This window comes from Molossus molossus, unplaced genomic scaffold (genome assembly GCF_014108415.1).
Source record: "Molossus molossus isolate mMolMol1 unplaced genomic scaffold, mMolMol1.p scaffold_m16_p_13, whole genome shotgun sequence".
In the NCBI taxonomy this organism is placed as follows: domain Eukaryota; kingdom Metazoa; phylum Chordata; class Mammalia; order Chiroptera; family Molossidae; genus Molossus; species Molossus molossus.
Genome location: NW_023425348.1, coordinates 67,921,512 through 67,934,529, shown reverse-complemented (window position 1 = coordinate 67,934,529; position 13,018 = coordinate 67,921,512). Strand labels below are relative to the sequence as shown.

Genomic DNA, 13,018 nt, shown 5'->3' with positions numbered 1-13,018 from the left:
AATGGAAAATTTGACAAATGTCATGTTAAAGGGAGTGGAAAATTATTTTAAGATCTGGATCTCATTTATCTAGTTCTCAGAAAAGTAAAATTTCTTAGTAGAACAGGGATCATATTTTTCTTCCTGTTTTTAAATTGTATTTCCTAGAGGGTAATTGTCAACCTAGCCATAGCAGAGCCTATTGCCACCTAACTTAATAAGAATAACGCTTGTACTGTTAGTGATTATTATAAGTGTATTTTCTAACTTGGTTGAAAGTTTGAATTGTTTTATTGAAATATATAACACATTTGATTTAGCTTTCAATGTTAATATTATGTAATAAAGCAAATAGAACATCAATTGGAAATTTTACTGCCATGATTTGAAAACATGAGCAGAACTAGACATTATAGTTTCTTCCTGGACAGTACACTCTAAGCAAAGTTACTTTTTGTGGCACCATGAAGTTCACCAGAATGAAATTGGCAGAGCAGAAAAAAAAAAAGTTAATTAAGAAATACAAAATAAGCACACTGCAGTTGATCCAGTTTATTGTTAAGTATGTAACCAGATCATTACTTTAAAAAATGTTGTTTGAGAGGTATCTATGTACTTAAATATTAAAGCATGTCTACTATGGTGGGAATTCACACTTATGTTCAAACAAAACGATTTGTCTCCTAATTTTGGACCAATGACAAGAATTCTTCTACTAAAAATCTCTGGGTGTTATGCTTCTGTTTAAAGATTACTATAAGTGTTTAATTAGAAGGCTGACGCGATCAGAATTATGTTTTAACTGTAAGTGGACAAGAGGCAGGATTGGTGGAGGTTGGAAAATGCAAGGAAACGGTAAAAAAGTATCTCTTTGTTATTTGAGACCCAGGTGACCGAGAAGGTAGTGGCAAGAGGATAAGTAGAAATAAGAGTGTAGAATAAGAAAACTAGAGGGTCAAATACATATCTCTGGGTAAATGTATACATTTATTAGATGGAGGAAACCAAAGATAACAGATGTTGGAGACATAGTAGAGAAGTCACAATGAAAAGCTACAGAAGTTGCAGGATTGGGGCTAAGAAACATTTATTAAACCTGGTGACTTCCTGACATTCAGGAGACTTGCATTTATGGAGAGATGTGGTCAAGTAAGAGTACTCTGAACTCTTCAAATTGGATTTATTTATCTTTGGTATTAATTTTTTCAAGCCTATGAATTATCTATGATATAGGAAACAAATTATCCACCAGAATGCTTAATTAACTACTATATGGTGTCATAATAGATGCAGTTCTTTCATTCACCTTGGATTTGATTGGCTATTGCCATTCTTTTTATTTTAGAATAGATGTTCACTCAGTTAGTAATGAACTGGTGATATATTACAATAGAACAACTTACAAATCTCTGTGTACAAGTGTTGAATACTTTTTTGTTAAACCTAAATCAAACATGAAAGCTGGAAATTGCCTGTGAATTTTATTGAAATTGATTGAAAATTTGTTTTCATGATTACTCAATATCAAGATAGCAATATCTATAAATTAATTTTGATATTAGCCATATATTATTTATTTTTTACAGTAGAATCTCTTAATAAAGCTATTAGCAATGAAAATGTATTTTCCTTTCCAACTTATTTATTTTCTTTTAAATTATCATTTTGCAGAAAATATACTTTATTATCAGTATTCTGGGGGTTTTTTGTTTTTTTTTTAAATCTCACCTGAGGATATGTTTTTATTGATTTTTTTTTTTATTATTATTTTTTTATCCTCACCCGAGGACATTTTTCCATTTTTTGTACAGATAGAGTGGGAGGGAGAGAGAGGAAGAGAGAGAGAGAGAAACATCGATGTGAAGGGACACATCGAGTGGCTGCCACCCGCACGACCAACCAGGGCCGGGGACAAACTGCAACCGAGGTACATGCCCTTAGCAGGAACCGAACCCGGGTCTCTCCAGACCGCAGGCGGACGCTCCAACCGCTGAGCCAAACCGGCCAGGGCTGATTTTAGAGAGAGAGAAATATCAATGTGAGAGAGAAACATTGATCTGTTGCTTCCCGCACGTGCCTTGTTTAGGAATTGAACCCATAATCTAGGTACGTGCCCTGACCAGGAATCAAACTCACCACCTTTTGGTGTACAAGGCAACACTACAACCTTATCTGAGCCACCCATCCAGGGCTTGGTATTGATTTTAGAGAGGAAGAGAGTGAGAGAGAAACATTAATGTGAGAGGGAAACATTGGTTTCCTCCCGTATGCACACCAACCAAGGTATATAACCCGAAACTTGGGTATGTGTCCTGACTGGGAATAGAACCGGTTACCTTTCGGTATGAGGGATGATGCTCAGCCAACTGAGCCACACCAGCCAGGTCTTGGTGTTATTTTTTTATTTTTTTACTGCTAGTGTTATCATAGAAACCTATATAATCTTATTAACCAGTGTCGCCACCAAATTAATTTAATTTAAAAACTATTTAGGCAACATTATTGAGCTTCTTTTCAATTTTGTCTAACAGGCACATCTTCAAGTGAATCTAATCTGTTTAACATTCCTTCACAAAAAAGAACTCGAAGAAAACTGATGCCTTCTCCATTGAAAACAGAGCATACCCAAAAATCTGCACTGTCTGAAAATGTACAACTCAATGATTCTTTCAGCCAAGAACTTCAGCCCATTGTGTATACCCCAGAAGACTGGAGAAAACCTTTGCAAAATCCACTTCCAGTGGCCATATTAAAACCATTGTCTTCTACTACAAGTTTTCAGGCCATCAGCTCAAAGATGAACAGTCATAATTCTCTGAAAATGTCATGTGAAGTAGATATCCCTGTCGGCAGGAGAAAAGAATATGGACAGGAGGATTTGGACTCTACGTTTATTGTATGTGAAGATAGCAGAAGTTTGAACAGTAAATTAGCTGAGCAACAATCAGTACAAAACAATAACATTTTACAAAGGTATAGAAAAAGAGTACTTGTCAACTTCTGTCTTTTTTTTAGCCTTTAAACTATTGACTTTTTTTTTCTTTAGTTATATTTGAAGTGTATTTCATAGATCAATTTTAAAGTCTTTAATTTGATATCTTAAGTTGATTGACCCTCATTAGACTAGAAGAGACCTCATAATATATTTAGTTTATTCTTCATACTAAAGGCAGATGTTACAAACCATCATTGGAAGATTACCATGTTGATTATTATTCACTAATATCTTCAATAAAAGAAATTTTGGTTTATGTTTAGCAAACCTCAGCTTATTCTGAAATAGTCATACGTCTAAGGAATGGTTGACTGTGTGTCATCCAAGCAGACATATCCTTCTCATTTCATCTGTATTATCACAACTAATATAAATGTGGAAAGAATGACACATTCACCTTTTAGTGCTATTCAGAATACAGAAATCTTACAATAGCGACTCCAGGGGGGTGTGAAAATGAGAAAAGAGAATCTAGAGTAAGCAAGGGAAGTTTTAGAGTATGTTTTTCTTTATACATTAGTATGAAATGGTATTCCAATTATGTAAGCGTATGGTCCTACTCCATAGTACAAGTCAAAATTCCTTTGTTGTTTATCACTATACAGGCTTGCCCCTTCCTCCATCTCAACTAAACATCCTCTGCCTGAACGAAGCATAGTACCATCCTATATGGCGATGACCGCGGCTGCCAAAAGGAAACGGAAATTGACAAGGTACCTTAAACACGAGCGGGTTCAGTCTTTATACGTACATGACATCATCTTTATACTTTGTTTCCTGCAGTTCTTTTTTATTTCTTATCATTAAACTGTCGATTCATATTTAAACATGCATATAATAAATTGCTCTGAAAGCGACACTGGATTTATATAAGCAAAGGGAGATCTTGATAAAGCCCAAGTATTTCACTTGACATTTGCATAAAGTAGTTCCTATTTCAGATTATTAAACATAAATTAAAAAGTCTTCTGGCCTTCAAAAATGCCATTTAATCTTTACTTTTGGTGACAATTTTTATTTATGTGGTATTTTTTCTTTTAGACATTACTGAATTTCTTGAGTCCTGAAAGTATTTATTTTAATGGATTTTAATATATGGCTAAACTAATGAGTAAAGAGACTTCTCTTTTGGCTATGACACTGCAGCTTATCTCAGACCAAGGTACCTATGGAAAAAAAAGGATTATAAAGTTGATAAAATACAACCAGCAGCTGTTTGAAGGCACTGAAGAACAACCAAGGCAACTAGGATTTGAGGGTCTCAGATCCCAGAGGAAAGGAATACAAGCTATGGAGAGCCAGACCTTCTCTGCCTGTTCGCATTTGCCAATTCATGTCATTATGTGTAAAGGCCAAACATAAAATGGAAGCCTACAACTTATCAACATTCTCACTGAGCTAGGAAAACAAAATCATTCTATATAGCTTTGTCCTCCTGATATTTATTTGCCAAGTTCTAAACTCTGTGGAGTAAGAGTTCAAGAAACCAGGCTGAAGGTAGCTGCTAAAAGGCTAGCATATTAAGCAAAGTTTGGACATTCTCATGGGACTGAGACACAAATTCTTGTTCAGGAGTTATCATGGAGAAAGGGCCCTGTTAAACACCCAGGATTTTATTTGAGACCCCGCAGGCCTGTCATCCAGGAGTAGGGCAAACTGGAAATAGGCCAGTTCTTAAAAGCCTAAAATAGACCTTAAACCAGCTTAATCCCCTTTTGGATCCAGGTGATCTATCTTTGTGCTGCCTGCTTGCCTGAATAAAATCAAATCATCTCTGGATAAATATATCATCCAGAGTCTCTGTGGTTTTTCATATATTGTAGTTAGTACTTAAGCGGAAATTACGAAGTATATCAGGAAACAGGAACAAATGACTGAAAAATCAAGAGAAAAACAAATTAGAGAGGCAGTGATCCATAAGTCATGCAGATATTGAGATGATCAGAAAGGGATTTTAAAATTTTAACTGATTAACAAAAAGTTGAACAAAATAGATTATAATTTCCAAAAGAACTAGATTCTATTAAAATGAATCAAATATATATTCTAAAACTGAAAAAAACAGAATTTCCTGAAAGTAAGAGCTCAAATTATTTTAACAGATTAGGCACAGCAGAAGAGAGTTTAGTGAGCTAGAAGATAGGATGATGGAAAAAAATTTCTAACCCATGTACAGAAGGTTAAAAGATAGAAAATATGGAGAAGACTGAAAGAGAAATATGGAGCACAAGGAAAAATTGGGGACACGATGAAAAAGATGGGCTACATGTTTATGTTGAGTCCAGAAAGAAATGAGAAAAAGAATGGAGGAAACTAGTATTTGAGAGGATGTTGGCTAATAATTTTCCTAAACTGACAAAAGATAAACCACAGTTTCAAGAACAACTGCAAACCACAAGCAGCAATAGTATAAAGAGAAATACACCTATGCACATAGCAGTAAAACAGTGAAAAATCAAAGACAAGGAAAAAAAGTCATAAATATATTGTTATGTGACACAAAGTTCATTATATGAGGTCTTTATATCCTGCAACATTAAATGCAATGACAAGATAGTTGTATTTTAAAATGGATCTGAGTTGCTCTCTCCCTTTTATTTTGGCATGTGGTTATGAGGAAAAGAATGTAAGATCTTTAAAGAACTCTCTTTAAGTTTCTCATTTTCCACCATGGACCTGTTCTCATCTAGGCTAGTGCAAACAAATTTACAAATAAGCCAGTTGATTTCTCCCGCTTAGGGTTGTGATTTCATAGGTATATTTAAGATCTGCCCTTTCCCCTCCAACCAAAGTATAGCAGACCTTTGGAATGTGCATATTAAAAATTCATGGATTGGTTTCTAAGTGTCTCTGACTCTCCGTGACATTTAAATTTTGGATTTTGCTGTGGCACAAATTTGAATTGTGCAGTTTGTCTGGCTCATGTATGGGAATCAGTCACCATCACCTGTGTCATTCATCCCATCACTAATTTTTACTGTGTCGATTGTGTTATTTCAATTAATTAATGTTTGTGACTCTTCTGGTTCTTCTGGTAGTATTCTCTGTTGTGTTAACTGAGATGTGGCAAAAGTTTATAGCTAAGAATAATTTTAAGCTGTAAACATAACCATTATCAAGATCAAATGTCCAGGCATGTAAATGTGTATTTGGAGTGGTTTTAGATGAGTTACTAGGCTTCCACATGAGCAACTAATATTGTGAAATAATATTAAAGGACACATAAAGAAAGTAAGATTTCTCATAGCCTGTTAATTGCTCTATTACATTCCCTCTGGTAACAATAATTAGATCCTGCCATTAACTATGGTTAAAAGAGATTGATGCTAGAAATGTACATAATTACTTTTTTTTAATCTTCCTTTTCCCCAATTAAATCTACATGAGCTTGAACGTAATAAACTCTGGTATTTTCCACTTAGCAGCTTTATGTACATGTTTAGATGTCTTTATATTCTATATGGTTTCTAAAAGTGAAGAACGGAAGTGTGTGTGTGTGTGTGCGTGTGTGTGTGTGTGTAGTATCAGTGTTTCTCTCTGGGGAAAAAAAATTACAGTCCAAAAGCACTGTATATTCAAAAAACCTACCAACCTGGATATTTGAGTTACTAGTTAAATTGAGAATATTAGATTTTCAGTCATTTCAATTTATTTAATATCACAGTAGCAGACTATTTTAACTAAATTAATCAGTCTACCAAAGGTACAAATACAATATATACATAGGTAAAATTTTACTTAGAAATTATATTTGAATGTTGAGTTTTATTTGTTTGTTTCACAATCTTTTTTAGCATCCAGAAATGGTCTTACAGGTTGCCATATATTTTTGGTTTATTTTGAAAGATATCTGATGATTTCAACTAAAAATGACCTCAACTGAAAGAATATGAGATGCGTTATGTCTATTAAGCAGTAGCATTCTTCCTGTATAAGGGAACAAAAGGTTAAATCCTAACATTTTTTAATTCTTTTTATATTTTTATATTTTTATCGTCACCTAAGGACACTTGATTATTTTTAGAGAGAGAGGAAGCGGGGAGAGAGAGAGAGAAAGAGACATCAATTGGTTGCCCCCTGAACCCACTCTGACAGGGGTCCAGGGATCAAACCCAAATCTGGGTGTGTGCTCTGACCAGGAATCCAACACACCACCTTTTGGTGTGTGGAACAACACACCGACCAGGGCCCTAGCTTTTATTAATAGTTGTGGAAATATATTAGGCACACAACGAGAAGAGTCTTGAGCTTTCTTCTCAATATAGTCTCTAACATGATTTGAATTTGGAATCATACCAATTTTAGGGTTTTTTTTAGGTTTTATGATATAGCATAATTTTATAACATAAATATTAAACATTTCATCAGTGGACTATTTTATCTAAATCCTTAAAATATCTTAGTGTATTATACTTATACATAAATATACAACTTATTTTTTTTAGGCTTTGATTTTATTCCTAGAAATATGTGCTTCATTCAAATAGATTTGTTCAGAAGCTTAATTTTTCAAGTAAAAATCTGTGAGTAAAAACAAAGGTCTAAAACTATCCAAAGTGAAGAATCATACCATAAAATAATAAAGATTATTTTAAGATAACTTGTACAGAAAAGCAACACTTATCAACATTAACTAATGACATTGATCTTTATACCCGGAGAAATACAATCACCAAATGGCTAAAAGAATTTTTGCCTTAGACAACTGATATATACATTATCAGATCAGTGTGTTTAATATCCTTTTACAAAATTATATTAACCTAGTTTATGTAACACCATTTAGAATCAGAGTACTTCTACACTGAATCTGCTTACTTTCCTAACACTAGTACTCCTTTGTAATCATTTTGGGGAAGTATCGTTTGCATCCTTGAACAGAGTAGGCAAAATCACTATTAGGAACACTATAATCATCTCTCTTACAGGCTTTAGAAAAATGAGGTACATAGGCTGAGTTATTTTTCCCAGCATTCATTGTGCTCATGCCTATTATCCTTTGCTGTCATATTAATTCTCCATTTCTGACTACTTTAAATGAGCATACAAGTAACCCATCTTCTCCCTATTCCACAGACTTACACCCACATCAGTTTACCACATGGTTAGGATTGCTAGAAGAGCATGTTGTTGCCATAAAAGGGAAGCCTCCAATTGTTAATCTAACTATCAAATTAGTATCAGCTTGTAAAATGCTAGATATCTTTTTTAGCCAGAAATTCTGCAGGGAAGTTTGTTCCATGCTGGACTGCAATCCTACCTTGTTAAAACTTGATCCTCTCACGAGCTTCAAAAGTTTGGATTGCTGTTCTTCCGGGCCCAGATCAAACTGATCTCATCTACAAAATATTTTGTGTTTCTTTCTTCTTCCAAACTCAGGAACCTACAGCTCCTTGTAGTTTGAAATCCTGGGGCATTGTTTTTTACTCTGCCTTGTATTATTTTATGTATTTATCTTATTTTTCCCCTTCCCCACCATATACCCATTACATAAGTTTTCAGGACAGGGGTTGTTTGTGCCTTACTTATTTGTATGTTCTGTAACATGAGGCCATAATAGGTGTTTTATATATCAATTCAAATCAAGTTAGAAATTTAACCCATTAATAATGGGAGATTTATATAAATTTTTGAAGATTTAAACAAATGAAAGGAGATCATTCTTTTCGTTTCATTTTCTATAATTGCAATACTCAGAGAGACTCAGTGTTTTGATTCAAAAACAGGTATCCAACAGTCTCCCGTGTTTATATTCCCCAGGTCAGGGTTCTTCCTCCAAATCTGTAATATGAGCCTAGTTTTTTACCTCTTGCAATGCATTCCTTATCACGACACTTTGGATAATAGTGCCTGCTGGTATTCTAGCAGAGCACCCTGGATGTGTTCTGCAACAGAATTGTTACATACGCCTATAATCAAAATCTCTGATTCAAATGAACATTATTAAAATCACACAGAGCTAAATTTCCCTAAGGACCAAAAATGCATTTAGTACCTCCAATTACTTCTATGGGATTTTAAAACTTAATGTTTTAGTATTTTACCTTTTCTTTAGACTATTGCATGTAGAATATGTATTAAAACTTAGAGATAGAAAACACGCATAACTAAAATAAAAACTTTTTCTCTCAAGTTCTGCATCAAATACTTCGTTAACTGCTGAGGAAATTTCTGGATTTGCCAAACGTGTTCGACAAGATAATTCAAGCGATAAGCACTTACAAGAAAACGGACCAGCAGTGGGTATGTCTGAGCTCTCACTGTGATATTTAATAACATGATTACCTGACACATGTACAGTAGTTTACATTCTTGTAGTGTTTTCTTAAGAATCTCCTTTTATCTACTCATCAGCTTTAGTATATCATTGACTATCCATTTTACAGATAACAAAACTTAAGACACAAAATAGAAATTTTTTCATTAACCTATTATTTTTAGTAATCTGGCCTCTGGCTCATTTGTGCAATTATAGCCAGGCTCCAATCTGTACCTGGTTACAGTCACATTGTAATTCCCATTAGCAAGTTGAAAAAGATGCTGATGGGGGTGACTGCAGCCTCTCAGTAACATATCAGGGGTGACATGAGTCCATGTCAGCAAACCACATCTTCAGTAAAACCAGAGGGATATGAAGCCAATCAGTTCTTGGCCTTGGTGTCAGACTTCTGTTTCTCTGGCACTCTAGTTCCTTAGACTTCGTTCAGAAAGTATTTGTTTATTATACACTAGGTGCTAGGTTCTGTAATGAAGACAAAAGTCATTAAGACCCAGTGGGTTTCTTCTCCAAAGGAGCTTAAAATCCTAGCACATGGAATTTATGGAATTTAAAGGGCTCTCATGAGATAACAAGTATTTCTATGAAAACTATTGTTACCTATTTTTCTGTCAATGCTTCTTCATCACAGTAATATAAAATTTCTCAATAGCTTTGCCAAACTGTATAGATAAAACCTTACTTCTTGTGGTAGCCAGTGGTGGCTGTTCACCTTAAGTTCAATGGAAATATCTTTCATGCAAATTTAAAACTCAATAAAGTCCTGAAAAGTAAAATTTCCTATGATTATTTGGTTTAACATGCCATATTGAATAAAGCTTAACAGTGTGTATATGCAGTGGATGTAGATATGTACTGCTCCATGTGTAATCCCGCAAAGTTCTCCAGGAAACACAATTCTGCAACATAATAATAAGTTAATGATAATTGTTAGATCATAGAGATTAGGTTTTTCTAATATGCTTATTTTCTAATAGTATAGAATGCATCAAATATCTGTAAAAAGACATGAATTAAAAAATATACTATGGAGCCCTGGCCAGTCTGGCTCAGCGGTTAGAGCGTCGGCCCACAGACCAGAGAGGCCCAGGCACGGGCTTCGGTTGCAGTTTGTCCCTGGCCCCAGTTGGGGTCGTGTGGGTGGCAACCAGTTGATGTGTCTCTCTCACATCAATGTTTCTCTCTTTCTCTCTCTCCCTCCCTTTCTCCCTCCCTCTCTATCTGAAGATAAATGCAAAATTGTCCTCGGGTGAGGATAAAAATATATATATATATGCTATGGAGAGAAAAGTAGATGACCCTAAACTACACAGTGCTTTCCAATGAGAAAAGAAGAACTAAAGCTACGTTAAAAGATTATGTGTCGTTAAGGATGATGGAACACTTAGAAAGAGGTCAATTTAGGGAAGATAATAGTTTGGGTACGTTAGGATATCCAAGTGAAACCTGACTACACATCAGAAATTACTGGAAAAGTAATAGAACTGTGACTGGAATGTATTCAGCCGATTTCTCTAACTAACAATACACAAGTGAAAAAACAACAAACATAAGTGGGAAAGAAGGTAACTGCTGTTTACTGAGCAGTTAGAGAAATAAGAAAGAGTGTCAAGAGGAGGGTATGTACCCCTAGAGCTGAAACTTAATGTGACCATGAAAATGAGTAAGAGATTGGACTGGTCCCCAACAAAGTCAGCGGCGCCCTGTTGTGACACTCTGCTGAGTGGAGAATTGTTGATGAAGAGCCAGGAGACTGGGCAGAGATAGAACACATTTGAGAGGTGGTGGTGAAAGGGCTGTGGGATCAGGATTAGCACTTTTAGGAAGTACTAGATTCAGGTGATACTTCTAGACTGGAAAATATGCAAGTTTAACAGCCTGAGGAAAGTAATCCAAACAAGGAGAACAATATTCCTTGTACAAAAGAGGAAATGAACGATGCTTGTAGAACTACTCTTTCATTTGTTCCTAAAGAACAAAAGTTCATCGGCGGGCGGGGGGGTGGTGTGCACATGTCTGTGGGCACGTCCACATGCTCTGCAACCTCAGTTTGCAATGTGGAGAACTGGATTTCTAAAAGAAAGAATGGTGAATATTCTCTTTGAATGATGCTTTTATCACATTTATAAAGTTTTTTCATTTCTTCTCTAGAATATAAAAGAAACATCCATAAAGTAAAGCCAAACATGGTCAGAAAGTTTGGAAGAAGCATTTCAAAAGGAAATCTAAGATAAGTCGCTGCAAAATCAAGAGAAACTACATGGACAACTCTGCTTTTAAAAGGGTTTGTTGCCAGCACCCTTGCAGAAACTTACATAAAAATTTTAAAGATCATCGTCTTAAAACTAGGTTTACCGAATTGCTTCAGCAAGCAGAAAATGAAATTCCTTCACTTTTATTTTTTGTATTCTAAGCAAATAAAATTTTTTAACAGAAAAGGTTATGTTTTAAGTTTCTAAAATATTTGCTACCTTTTAAAATCCCTAAGTCAGCATGGTGGTAGCTCATTTTTGCTTTTCTGCAACAGGTTGATTAGGATATTTCAGAAAACAACAGTGAGTTAAATTATCCTTACTGTTTTTGAAAACAAGAATTCAGAAGTGATAAAATCATGGCCCAGGGTGTATTTGGTCTTACATTATTCTAATCATACATGTGAATTTTCTTTGCAAAAATACTTTGATGTGCAAATGTATATATATGTTCCCATAAAGTTGTAAATATTATTTAAATAATTTTCATGAGTAAAGTACTAATATTATTGTTCCATGCTACTTAGTATATTAAAGTCGTAGATTTTATGTTCGCCTTTGTCTCATAACTACCCCTTCCACACTTTGAACTATTTTTTATAAAATGTGAATTTTATAGATTTGTATTTCAAGTTAGATCAAGATACGTGGCATTAGAACCAGGTCTGAAAATAATCCACAGTTTCCTTAATGTTAATGAGAAAAGGTTTTAATTATTCCTTCTACTATATAAAATGGAGCTACAGCTTAATTTTATATCCCTGTTCACTGCCTTGCTTGGCCTATTTATCTACTGAATGCAACAAATATTTGGTTATATGCCCCTTTAATTTTATATGGCCCAGGAACTGCCCCATCCAAGCAACAAAGGTTTTAATATAGAAATGTTAATGTCTAATTATCAGGTGTTGGCCTAGACCCCAATGGCAGTGATATACAAGAACAGTATATACTGTGTTGCTTTTCTAAAACAAAAAGTTTTGAATTCTGATCTCCTAGCCATGAGTGTTTAGATGATGGTTTATAGACAACATATATATATACATATATATATGTATTTATATATACATTTATATATATAAATATATGTATTTATATATATAAATATATATATTTTAACTTAGCAACAAAGAAGAAGATTCTTACAAAAGTAAAGTAATATGCCAAAGATCTCACAACTAGACAGTGGCAGAGTTGGGATTTTGGACTAAGGTTGATAGAAAGAGTTGCTGTTATTCCTGTACTGTACACTGCTTCCATCTGCAATGTGGCTAAAACTCTGCATATGGCTATACCAAAAGCCTCTACTATAGAAAACAAATTCTACTCCCATGATTACCTGTGATTTGCTAATATAATTGTGGAAAGATTTATTCAATGCAGTCTATAATTATAAGTAAATTATATTTAGCTCATATTGTTTATATTGAAAAGCAATTTAAATTCTTATTGGTAAAGTATTAATTAATAAAAGTCTTTAGTATCCCTGAAGATATTTACAATCCTACGGATTGA

The 13,018-nt window shown here is 34.4% G+C and overlaps 1 protein-coding gene across 2 annotated transcripts in view; it reads left to right on the top strand.

Moving 5' to 3' along the window:
- KIF18A (kinesin family member 18A) overlaps positions 1 to 12,052 on the top strand; it is a 78,438-nt gene extending 66,386 nt beyond the window's left edge. The window contains exons 14-17 of one of the 2 annotated variants that reach the window (XM_036258627.1): positions 2,511 to 2,952; positions 3,580 to 3,687; positions 9,108 to 9,217; positions 11,403 to 12,052. In XM_036258627.1, the coding sequence (XP_036114520.1) occupies positions 2,511 to 2,952; positions 3,580 to 3,687; positions 9,108 to 9,217; positions 11,403 to 11,485 (743 nt within the window). In that variant the 3' untranslated portion in view covers positions 11,486 to 12,052. The remainder of the gene's footprint in view (positions 1 to 2,510; positions 2,953 to 3,579; positions 3,688 to 9,107; positions 9,218 to 11,402) is intronic. The other variant, XM_036258628.1, reaches the window with a different exon arrangement.
- The last annotated feature ends 966 nt before the right edge of the window (positions 12,053 to 13,018 follow it).